Source organism: Sceloporus undulatus, chromosome 2, assembly GCF_019175285.1.
Source record: "Sceloporus undulatus isolate JIND9_A2432 ecotype Alabama chromosome 2, SceUnd_v1.1, whole genome shotgun sequence".
Taxonomy (NCBI): Eukaryota; Metazoa; Chordata; class Lepidosauria; order Squamata; family Phrynosomatidae; genus Sceloporus; species Sceloporus undulatus.
In genome coordinates this window covers 250380017-250392950 of record NC_056523.1, presented here as the reverse complement: position 1 = coordinate 250392950, position 12934 = coordinate 250380017, and the positions used below count along the sequence as shown (strand labels likewise).

The 12934-nt window shown below is 39.4% G+C and overlaps 1 protein-coding gene across 11 annotated transcripts in view; it reads right to left on the bottom strand.

Moving 5' to 3' along the window:
• Window positions 1-1909: 1909 nt before the first annotated feature.
• IDNK (IDNK gluconokinase) overlaps window positions 1910-12934 on the bottom strand; it is an 11328-nt gene continuing 303 nt past the window's right edge. For 2 of the 11 annotated variants that reach the window (XM_042453740.1, XM_042453745.1), the window contains exons 2-7: window positions 10097-10200; window positions 7095-7125; window positions 6239-6325; window positions 4794-4837; window positions 2212-2566; window positions 1910-1955 (exon numbers count right to left, since the gene is read on the bottom strand). In XM_042453740.1, coding sequence (XP_042309674.1) covers window positions 2212-2566; window positions 4794-4837; window positions 6239-6268 — 429 coding nt within the window. In that variant the 5' untranslated portion in view covers window positions 6269-6325; window positions 7095-7125; window positions 10097-10200 and the 3' untranslated portion in view covers window positions 1910-1955. The other 9 variants (XM_042453741.1, XM_042453748.1, XM_042453742.1 and 6 more) reach the window with 7 other exon arrangements.

Sequence of the window (12934 nt, the reverse complement as noted above, 5' to 3'; positions counted from 1 at the left end):
CAGCTAAAAACATAGAAGATCAATTAATATATAACCAGTTAAAAGAGTCTATGTATTAAAACAATTCATAATTTTAAAATTTGTGTTTTTAAAAATACTGTATAGGCCTGCTGGAAGAGCTTACTCTTTAGTACTGTTTTAAAGTCAGGCAGCATATCCAGCTGTTGGATCTCTTCAGGCAGGTCATTCCATAAGTCTGGGGAGGGTGAAGTAAAGGTTCTCTGGGCTACAGTTGTCAGCCTAGTCCTAGCTGACTGGAGTAAATATCCCCCAGAGGACCTGATTGTACAGGAGAAGGCAATCCTGTAGATAACCTGGACCCAAACCATGTAGAGGCTTTAAAGGTTATCACCAACTTTGTACTTTGGCCAAAAATAAATTGATTGCCAGTGGATTGATTTTAATATAGTTGTAATATGATCACTCCTAGATGCACCATCTGTCTGGCTGCCACATTTGAACTAATCGGTTTCCAAACTTGGTACAAAGGTAGCCCAGTGTACAGCACATTGCAGAAATCCAGATTTGAGGTTACCAGAGCATGTGGGTTGCCATAATTCTCTTCCTCAAAATTGGGACAAAATGTAGGACATTCAAGAAAAAATGGTGGACATGACCAACTAAAAGTCAAAAACATTTTTTTTAAAAAAAATCATTGATATAAATCCATGCTTAGTCATACTCAAAATGGAGATTTTGACATTCTTCCTGGACGGAAGGTTGAAATGTAGCTGCTCCTCTCCGGAAATGGCTTTAAAGCACACACACACACAAAAACAGTAAAATACATCTGAGGAACTGAATTCAAAGATATAGAGATCTTGGAGTACCCTCTGAGATTAAATGCATCTGAGTAAGCAGACTTTAATCTAGGAAAGCTCATGCTGCCAACTTGTTTCTTTCAGTTAATAATAATAATAATAATAATAGAACTCAAAGATATAGAGATCTTGTCTCTATCCCTATTTCAGGATCCTGCCCCACCCCATCACATAAGTTAAGCCATCTGAACCGGAGAATTTACTTATACTGTGCAGAGAAGTGGATATTTCATACTTACAACTCTTTTTTCTTCTCTTTTTTTAAAGTATATTTAGAAAACATTAATTTGCACTACATATCTACACAGACATACACTTGATACACATACAGTTTACCTGACACACCACAAGAGGGCAGTCTACAATTGAATTTCAAAACCAGTAGTTTGAGCATGTTTAAGTAACTGGGTTATTGGAAGTGTTCAGAGACCTTAGCTCCTGTGAGATGTGGTTATACCAGCTCTAGGTCCTTTCTCTTATCCCAGAGACCATTGCTTAAGAATCAACATAATGCCTGTAATGTGGATTAATAACTGGATGTTTGTGTACTTCAAAAATAAGTGCATGTAGTTGACTGCAAGTATTTGTTCATTACCTTTTCCATAAGAGTTTTTGTACATACGTTGTAGAGTACGCCTCTAGTTGATTTCCAGATTCCTTTTAATTTACTGTAACTTTACATGATTAGTAAAATAGTTCTGTGAGACTCCCAAGTTAGGCCATTTTCATAGCAGCCTAATTGGAGGTGATAAAAATGAGTTTGGTGTCACAGTGAATGCAAGTGTTTTGCCTTGTCATTTCTTTGCAGGTGCAAAATTATGCATTTGTTGGAAGACTAGGGTGGGACTAAACACTGAGAATGTGCTGGATAGGGTTTACTTTTTACTTTCCAGTTCCACCCGAAGGATATACATCTTCATGTTCTTCGTCCTCATAGGCACAAATTAAATTGAACTTGCATGAAATACTAAGTTACAGATATCAAGTAACCAGACAGTTTTGTTTTGTGGTCATCATATGAGTAAAATGAAATTAAGATATAATATTATACTGCTTAATCAAAGTAGAAATTACACTAAAGACAATTCGTTTTATATTATATACTGTAATTCAGAAATGAACTTGAAAGAAATACAGTGGTACCCCGGGATACGAAAGCACCGCCTTACGAAATTTCCGGGTTACGAAAAAAATCAATAGGAAAAAACTGTTCCGGGTTACGAAGGTTATTTCGGGTTACGAAAAAATTTTTGGTGCTTTTCGGCGCTATTTCGCACGAAATCGCGGCTTTTCCCCATTAGCGCCTATGGCTTTTTCGGCTTACGAAGGATTTCGGGTTACGAACGCGGCGGCGGAACGAATTATTTTCGTAACCCGGGGTACCACTGTATTAATATGTTTTTTTAATGTAGGCTTCAATTTCAGCTACTATTTCTGAAATGGACTTTTCCAAACTAATAGTGATAAAGCTCTCTGGTGTGGATGGAGGCTCAAGAGTGTCAAACTGTGACTGTAGGAGAGTAAGCGGCATAAAGTGTCCCTTTCTTTTTCTTAGGCGGCTTGCAATTAAGTCTATTGGTCCATCTAAATGAACAAAAAGGATCTTCAATGGTGCAGGGGGGCCTTGGTTCTCTTGCTGACCACTTTCATTCTGACAGCTGGGCTCTCCATTTTCCAGAATACGTCTGTACATTTTTTTCAGTGCTGAGCAGGCTAAAATTGCATTTTGTCCACATGTATGTTCTCTACAAAAAAGGGAAAAAAAGTATCTATAAATCTCTATTGACTATCATATCCATGGTGGTTTGACCTGGAAATGGGCATGCACATTTTCAAGGTTCTTAATAATACAGCCTACCTTGTTTGTTCCACACTGAAACACAGGCAGTACCTCAGACATCATAGTAAGAATGTTAGACTATTACTCTTGTCACTAACATGCTAGTTTTCTAGGTCAAGCAGTCCTGAGTCATGTGGTTCTCCCCTCTACGTTCTCAAGTGGTACAGTCCTACAAGGGCAGTACTTGTGATTCTTCTGTGATGTGGCCCTATCTTTATTATCATGGCAGAAGTAATGGCAAAAACAGGAATCTATGTTTCCATGCTAGCAGAAGACCAGATTTTTCCCCTGTTTTTCTAATAATATGCCCTTACTCTCAGCAGTCTTATGTGCTAAAAATCAAAAAGCATGAATACATTTTACTTCTGGCCATCATGTAGGGCAGAGCTATACAAGGCCTTTAAAGATCTAATCATTGCTTGCCAGAAATCCTTCTTGGCTGAAATCCTCCCTCCCACACACACACACACACGCTGTTGATGTTTAACCAAACATAGCCCAATGCTGACAGACACTTTGATTCTTCTGTTTGAAGCCTTAGGACTATAAATTTTCATGTTTTTTTCTTCAAATACCATTTGAGATTTCACATTCACTACCAGTTTTCACACACGCGCACACACATCTCCATACATTCTGTTGTGTAGTCAACATGCATCAAACCATTCTTTAAGAGTTTGGAACATTAAGTTTAAAAATTAATTTGACAATCTTAAATGCTAAAAATTTGTAAATTATTTCATCACTATCGACAACAATAATAGAAATTGGTTAATTATAGAGGTTATCATTAGTTAGCTCACTATTCAATATATTAGCTTGGGATGCACCATAGAGTTTGTAGAGAATGGCAAGGAGGTTTTCACTGACGGCCTATTTTTTTATTAACTCCATCTCACTTTTCTTTTGAGACCATTTCTCAACATGTATGCTTTACTGACTTTTCAAATGTTGTTTCTTAAAGGTTAATTAGGAATATATACGTTAGAAGACACTGGCCCACAATTGTATCAAAAACAATAGCTACAAAGCTGAGTCATTAAATCAAGTGTGGAATGTCTGGAAATCTTGAGTACATTTTTCTACCCAACTGCATCCTTTCTGCCTCTGCCTCTCAGCAAAGTGTGATCTGCCAAGATCAGTGGCAGAATACATATATGTTTTGCATAAGGAGTCCCAAATTCAGGCGCCTTCAGTTTCAATTAATAGCTATCTAACAGTCTCACTATTCCCTGTGTCCATCTTGCCTTGATGGTACAATAACTGTATAATAATAAGTAAAAAAGCAGAATGAGGGTAGTGAGAGAGAGAGGTAGTGATGCCAAGAGAGAAGGAAATGGAGCAGGGGCAGAAAGAAGGGTATGGGAAACTTTTTACTTAATTTTCCAAGTGCATAGTGGCATTGTAAACATCAATAAGCTTACAAATGGATTCATGACAGCTGCCCCATATAATAATATATAAGATTGTATATTATATAGTAACGCACAATAGAAACCAGCCTGGATTGTAATCTATGAGACTCATAGTGCATTCCCCCCTCAAAAGACTCGAGTTTCTTTCATTACAATGTATACCTGCTTTTCAGGCCTACAGAGCCTGGCATTCTGAAAGATCTCCAATTTCCTGGGGGTCTTGGTCTCCAAACAAATCACACACACCCTGCATCCATTCCAAGACTCACTTTTTTCCCCTCTTTCCCATTCTTTGATTGTTTCTTCTGTTGCTCTGACTTGAGCTCCAGTAAGTTCCCTCTTCTTCTCCCTTTCTTTCTTTTATTCATCCCTGATTGTTTCCTCTGTTGCTCTGACTTGAGCTCCAGAAAGTTCCTTCTCCTTCTCCCTTTCTTTTATTCATCCACGCCCCATTCTCATCTCCAGAATAGACTAACAGAGACATGTGATGCATTTCCTCCAATCCTAATACAGTACTTCTTCAGGGGCAGCAATCCTTCCTATTTTACTGAAACAGACAGGAAGAGACACCCAGTTTAATGAGCTCTAATTACCTAAATTGCCAAAATACATTTTTAAACCTCCCCTTCAGATGGTGAAACTTGAGTTGGGTGAAATTGGCAGAAAAATCCAATGAATTAGTACTGTAACTTGTTAGTTAACTGTGCATTCTCTTACCTTCTTAATATATCATGAAGATGGCAAAGCCATGGGATCCTGTCCTAAAAAAAACAAGAGAGAGTAGCTTAAGGGAAGGGTTTTGGTCTCATAATTACAGAATCACATACTCCATCCTATACATGTTCATTTGTTTCTTGTGGCCTAAATGAAGAATTAAACTTTTGTCTCTTGAATTTCAAGTTATTAATTTCTGTCCAATTTTCTAGTTTATCAAGGTGCTTTCAAATTATGTTCCTGTCTTCCAGTGTGCTAGTCACCCCTTCCAATTTTGTGTCATCTGCAAACCTGATAAGGATTCCTTTCATCCCATCATCTAAGACATTCATAAATGTGTTGAAGAGTAATGGTCCTAGAAAAGAACCCTGAGGTACCCCACTCAAGATTTCCTTCCAAATAAAGATGATTTGAATGGTTGATAGTCTTCATTTGCTTGGATCTTGTCACCTTCTACCTGTTAGTTCACTTAGCTCAAAGGAATATGGCAAATATAATCAACATGATTAATCAGCTTACCAATGTAATTCAATTTAAGCTTTACACTGCCTCAGATTTTTTCATAATTGCTTATAATTAAAGTTTCACCTTTCCATTCTAGACTGTATTAGATAAGTTTAATAAATACTGCTTGGAAGGCTGCCACATTGAGAAAGAGGATGAGAGACTGCATTTGTATCACCAGTTTAAGCAAGAAGTAATTATACGCTATGGTGGAATAAGCTTGCTGGTGCCATATTCGATGGCCTGAACAGAAAAAAAACAGCTATGAAAATGTTTCTGAGCCTAAATCGGTTTTTAAAAAGGTTGCCATTTCCTAAACTTCTTTAGCAAAGCATCTTAATAGTCCGTAAACCCCACAAATAACATCTTAATACAGTTATATCAAAACCATGTAGTATAGAGTACCATTTAATATGCTGCATGTCATAAAACAGTATACATAACATGCATCCACTTCCACATAAACAATGGTTCCTATGGAATGTGATTTCATAGGCTTAGACCACTTCTAATGATATACAGTAGTCCCAGTAGTTTCAATAGGATTGAAAAAGAAAAATACAGTAGTCCCAGTAGTTTCAATAGGATTGGGGGGGAAAATCTATGCAATGTGCATTAGAGAAATTATTCAGTGTCACTCTTTTCAGTTCAGTGGGTGTGCACAAGTGTAAAAAGTGACTTTCTCTAGTCCTGTTTGCTAATCAACATATGTAGTGAGTGACTGGCAGAGTGAAGTTTCCCCAACAGTCAGGCTGGGAAGCAAGAAAATAAACACATGATTGAGACTCTTGAGCAGTGCTAGGATTTCTTTTCTGCACAGATGTTTCATCAACCGTTTATATTAAATTATTTTTAAAAAGCTAAAGAGCAAGCTGTGTGTTCAATCATAGGATTGTTCTATGTTTCATAATGTAATTTAAAGACTTATTTGGCCTCTGCAGTACCTGGTCATTCAAAGGTATTCCTTCTGCCATTTTCTTTTTGTTCTCATCTGGATGATAGTCATCACCATCATAGAACTTCCATCCTAACTAAATACGAAAGATAATGGTGGAATGTTTTAGCATAACAGATAAACAATTTGAAAGCAACAGTCCTTAACAAATGCAAATGGTTATATGATCAAAATATCACAAAAAGAATTATGATTTATGTATGATACATTTCCCATATGTTTAAGTTCTGCAATTAGGGGATCAAAATTACATAATGGATAATGTATAATTCTTCCCCCCACAACAAAACTTTTAAAATGTAATTTCTTGACTCAGGGGTAAAATAATCTGCTATCATCTGTAAGATGGAAAAAAACCATATAGTGCAAAGTCAGTGTTGGTGACAGTTCTTTTGGCAGCTGCTCCAGCTTAATAGGAATAGTTGAAAAATCAAATATATTTTTAAAAGCTGGGAAGTGTTGTGCATCACCCAGACAATTACCCCAATGGAATTGCCTGTTAAGCATCTGTTAACTCCTATCCTAAGCCTCTTTGAACTTTTTGTTGTTGATGTTGATTTAGTATTCTTTGTTGAACTGAAATAAATAAAAGATTATTTTTTTTAAAAAAAAGAAGAAGAAGAAAAGGCTAAAAAAAAGCTAAAACAGTGAATAGTCTGGCACTGATATTCCAACAAACCCAGACATATGCTGGTAGAGCAATCACATCAGGAGTTCTTCCATCCAACACCTGGAGCCCACAATCCCACTAGGCTGCCACATGCAGCTGTTAACACTGTATGCAATTAGCATCTCTGACAAGAGGGAAAAAATGAACCCAGATATAAAGAATACATCCAGTCTACCTTGTCTGCCAGATGTGAGCCCACGGTGGATCTGTAAAACAGCACAGAGAAATAGAACATTTACTTTTTGTGAAGAAATGTGCTGGGAGAAAAAGCAAGCTCAGAATAAAGTTGCTGTCATGGCTTTCCCCATCTACCATTTCTATAACAGCCCAAACCAAATTATTATGACTGGCTATCCTCTTGCATGAAGTCTATCACCCCTCAATAGGAGCCATAGCATAGTAATGACAGAAATGCAGTTGTCAAGAAATCACCTCTCTTAGGAACATAGAACTGTTCCAGTAGGGAAACTTGTTCATGCATCGCCTCCTTTACTATGAACTGTCATCCGTTATTAGTTGGATTTCTATTTCTAGCTCTAAATAAATCACATGAATGTGAACAATAGGAAGCTGATCATGTTGCTATCAAATTATGATGAAATTATATAGAATTTCCTCTTTGGCTATTGTATCGGAGAAAACTAGAAATGATACATTAAACAGACTGCAGCTGAATACTTTAAAACACGTGATATTAAAACACCTTTAAAAGAAAGATTTTTGACTTGTACCACAGGAATTCATTTTTCTGTGTACTGGACTATTCATATACATATGCTATGAGTCTTGCCTTGAGTTATAAAATCTTGTCATTTCATGCTCATGTATCTATGAATGGTAATATCTTATGATGACCAAAGGTCTGAACAGGGACAACATGAAATATTTCCCTGGTAGAAGAGAAAAACAAGATGGCAGCTCTTCCCTACTCCACAGGCAGAAGCTGGATGGACTGGCAGTTCAGTCTTATTTCAACATTGGTGACAGAAGGGTTCTCCAGACTTCAGAGGTATCAAACAAAATGAGGGAGTCTGTGGGAAATGGCAGAGTAATAGGGACAAGCAGTGATGTTCAGGAAGTATAGTGGGGAGGCTGACCCCCAGCATCTGCCTCATGTCCTACATTTTGAGGTGTCTTGTACTCTTGCAGTTATGACATCTGGTCACCCTGAGTCTGAGAAATAGGGGAAGAGAAAGGGGTGACCATGGGTTGCTGCCTCACGTTGCAGCCAGGCAAGATGGTTTCATAATGACTTTGGCATTTTTCTAAGAATATGTGAATTGCCACTTGCGTGAACTTGCATTGTTAATAGCAAGTACTGCACTGAGTTACCTTTATGGACTGCCGTAAGAAGACCTGTTAGGTGATCAGTAACCAGCTCCTTTTAAAAGGTAAACGTCCAAACTCTGCCCCTCAGACCTTTACAATAAATGCAATACAGAAGATTGCTACAACCTTGTGTTTCAATTCTTAGATCCAGGGCAGTTAAAGCGATCTCAAACTGGACTATTTCTGCAGTGTGTTTTGGACTTCAGTGCTAGAAGTGAATGAAGCAAATCACAATTCCTACTCTCTCCTGTGGAGCCCTGTTCTTTCTGTAATTTTCTTCGAAAACAGTTTTAGTAACCAACTCTTGGTTTGAAGAGTTCCCAAAACAAAAAGCAATTATTTACATTTAGTTAATAATTCCTATATTATATTGATCAACATTCCAATGAAACAAAAACATAATGTGCATTTTGAACAGTATAATTAAAACAACAGGTTGCAATAAAAAGGTGTACTGTGTCTTCCAAAGTAATATTTGGCAACAGTTACAGGATTAGTTTTGACATTCATGTGGGCTGAACACACCCATATAGGGTTTCCTCATGCAACATAGAATTAAGTTTTCACAGGTGACCCCCAACAATACTGGGAGAAAAAAAGAAAACCTCTTTAACTGCATACATCAAAAATACACAGGGATGTGAGTCCATTTGGTAGCACCTGTGTTTCTAGGATAGCAGCAACTACTCTTCTCCAAAACATTTTCCAGCTTCACTCTAAACATTCAGTCCATAGGCCTGTGACACTGCCACGGGTTAAAATAAATAACAGGTTTTGTTACATTGTGCTGACAAAACTGCAGGAACACCCAGTTTCAGCATACATATCCACTAATTAACTGAATAAAGCATTCCAACGTCTAATAAGCAAAGGTTATAGGCTTTCATTTGATTAAATGACACTGTTCTCTCACTGTATTAGAAATGGCTTGCTTGAGGGAGGGGGGGAGAGTCTGAGCTCCACACCTGTGATGAAACCTTGAAACTATGAAGGGCCCTTGGGCCAGTACTGGGTGCCCAGTCCTACTAGTTTCACTTCTGGTAAAAAAGAGGCACCAGCAGTGTGGTGCTATGACAGGAGAGGTTCCACATAAGAGCAGCTATGTAGTTGTCATAGGGCCCTGAAAAATAGAAGTGTTTGTCACCAATAGCGGGGGACACAAAACACTAACACTAAAGACATATGCCAAGGTTGGAGAAGGGTTTCAATCATTCTTCTGTAGTATGAGAGTCGACAGTCTGCTGCCAAATGTTTATGAAGCCACTCTCATTTTTGTAGCAAATATGAGAATCCAGTGCATTAAATTTACTGTAAACTATTTGGAAAATGTCAGAACATTGGCAATTCCTTGTAGTCGGCCAAATCACTTCCACCTATATGAACCATACCTCATCCTCATTATAATTGGCAAAGCCCCCTCCATTTCCTTCCTTCATCTGACGCACAGTGACTGCCAGGTAATGGCACCAAGATACTGGAATGCCCTGCTAAATGAAGTTTGTTTGGCATCATTGCTGGTCCTCTTCTGGTGAAGAGCCAATAATTTTATTTTCCACATGGCTTGGGTATTATTGGCTATGACTAAAATGTTGCCTCTTCTTTCTCTTCCCCATCACAGTTCTGAGGCTTCATCTGCACTGCAGAAGTAATCCAGTTTGACACTGCTTTAACTGCCATAGCTCAGTGCTATGGAGTTCCGGGAACTGTGGTTTATTGTGGCAGCAGAGCTTTCTGGCACAGAAGGCTAAATGTCTCGCAAAACTATAAATCCTAGAATTCCAAAGCATTGAGCCACAGCAGTTAAAGTGGTGTCGGACTGTATTATTTCTGCAGTGCAGATGTACTCACAGTAAAGCAGCAATCTTAAGACTCTCAGTACACCAGAGTGCACTGGAAATTTCTCCACATCCACAGTACACAAATGCTTGGATTTGTTTGGAACCGCGCCATTTCTGTAAGCAAAAAGAAGAGGGTGGTGAATGCTTCGAGAAGATTTCAAGCATCTGTCATGTGTTTTTCTTTTTCTCCTTGTTGTTCTACAGACCAATGCTAGTTTTTCCACAGAGGTGCACTTTGGACCTCTGTGGACCAATACCCGTTTCCGCACCAAGGTGCACTTCTTTTTGGAGTTACTTTTTGACATGACAGCTGAGGAATTCAAGGGACTGTTATAACTTGGTAACTTTCCCAAAATGCGGGGTGGGTGGGTGGAGGTGCATCACAGTTGCTGGTGCGTTTGTGAAGCACTCGCCATGTATTTGTGCTTCTGAGTTTCCACAAAAAGTTTTGGATCCTTGCAGGATTGGCAGGTAAAATAAGGAACAGAGCTCCTGTGCTTTTAACAATAACAAGAGCATTCGTTTATAATTCCTTTCCACCAAAGGGCAAGACACAAAATAAATACAATCAAAGGCAGAGGCAATAAAATGGCTGTGACATGAAATCCCTTCATCTATCCAGCTACACTACTAACAGTTAAGGCCTGTAATAATAAATGCCAGCATGCTGTAATGGTTTGAGAGTTGGATGACTCCGGAGACCAGGGTTCGAATGCCGGCTTTGCCATGAAGCCCACTGGGTGACCTTGGGCAAGTCACACTCTCACAGCCTCAGAGGTTGGCAATAGCAAACCTCCTCTGAACAAATCGTGCCAAGAAAACCCCATAATAGGGTCGCCACAAGTTGGAAACAACTTGAAGGCACACAACACCAACATACAATATATCTTGCATCCCTTATTTCACCAGCCAACCCTACCCCTCAGAATGACAGTAGAGTCTGCCCCATTTTGTTTCCTACCAAGGGCAAATATGTGTAGAAAAAGGGTAAGCAAAGTGCTCTTCTTTGGCCACATGCGGCCTCCCAGGGCCATTCTTGTGACCCCAAGGGCCCCCTTAGGAGTAAAAGAAATATACATTTTAGCTCCAAAAATTATCTCTAGGACTCTCAACATCTCATTTATTCCTTCTGTTGGGTTTTCCAAAAAGATCACAAGATCATCAGTACATGCTTTGAGCTTGTATGAATGTCCTTTTATCTGTGGACCATTGATGAGTGGATTGTTCCCAATTTCATTAATATCTCCATAACTGTGATAAATAATAATGAGAATAGGGGACATCCTGTGTTGTACCTTTGTTAACGTCAATTGTTTTAGATTTCTCACCACTGACAATTATTTGTGCTTTTTGTGTATTCTAAATTGCATGTATTCCAGGTAGGTATTTTATTCCCAGGTTCATTTTTTCCAAAACTGCAAACATATCTGGAACCCCCTCACAGGAGTCAAAATAAAATTTTGTAATTTAAACAAACAAACAAACAAACAATTGCTTCAGAAATGTCCCAAAACATGCTCCCATGTCACATAAGGCATACAATACAAATGTTTTTATTTTCTTTTTGTGGGATCAGATGTGGCCCTGCAAAGGCTAATAAGACCCCCTAGTCTTCCCCCAAATGAGAGGCAGTGTAGTGTAGTGCTTTGAGCGTTGGGCTATGACTCTGGGAGATCTGAGTTCGAATCCCATGTAGACCCATTGGGTGATCTTGTCACACACTCTCAGCCTCAGAGGATGGCAAGGGCAAACCCCCCTCTCTGAAGAAAGCCCCACAAAAGGTAATCTGTCTTAGGGTCGCCAAACCCCAGCCAAAGGTCCCCATAAATCAGAAACGACTTGGAGGCACACAACAATACTTCTGGTGTTTTGTGGCCACCAAAATCTGCCTCCATACAGTAGAAACAATCCAGTTTAACACCCCCTTCAAAAGGAGGAGGGTGAAGGACAAGCTGCTTTCCAAGAGGAAAATTTTTTTCCAGAAAGAAAGTCCAGAGCAAAGCCTTCATCAAGTCATTCCCTCTCACAGGGCTTTCTTTATAGGGTTTGCCATTGCCATCCTCTGAGGCTGAGAGAGTGTCACTTGTCCAAGGTCACCCAGTAGTTTCCAAGTAGATTCAGACAACTAACTACAGTTCCCTGAATTCCATACTATTGAGCCATGAGGGAGGGACGTCAAACCACATTGTTTTGGCAGTGAGGGAGGCAGCCCTGCAAGGCCCAGTCCACACTGCAGAAATAATCCAGTTTGAGACTGCTTTAATTGCCTTGGCTCAATGCTAGGGAATTCCTGGGAGCTGTAGTTTGTTGTTTGAATCCCATGTAAATAGACTGACCACTTTAACTGACCAAGAATTTGTGGGAAGTGTAGTTTCGTGAGAGATTTAGGTCCCATTCTAGTTTGAGACCGCTTTAACTGCCCTGCTTGGGAGTCCTGGGAACTGTAGTGTATTGTGGCACACAACAGAGAAGGCTAAATGTCTCACAAAAAGTACAGTTCCCAGGGTTCCCTAGCACTGAGCCAGAGCAATTCAAGCAGTGTCAAACTGGATTATTTCTGCAATGTGTTTTGGACTTTAGCTTCCTGTGTCAGAGAGAGCTCAGGTGTGCCACAATAAACTACAATTCCCATGATCCCCAAGCACTGAGCCAGGGCAGTTCAAGCAGTCTCAAAGTGGGTTATCTCTGCAGTGTGTTTGGGACCTTAGCCTCTGGTGTCACACCATAAACTACAATTCCCAGGGCTCCCAGTGTTGTGCCACCCACAATAAACTACAATCCGCAGGGTTCCCTAGCACTGAGCCAGGGCAGTTCAAGCAGTCTCAAAGTGGGTTATCTCTGCAGTGTG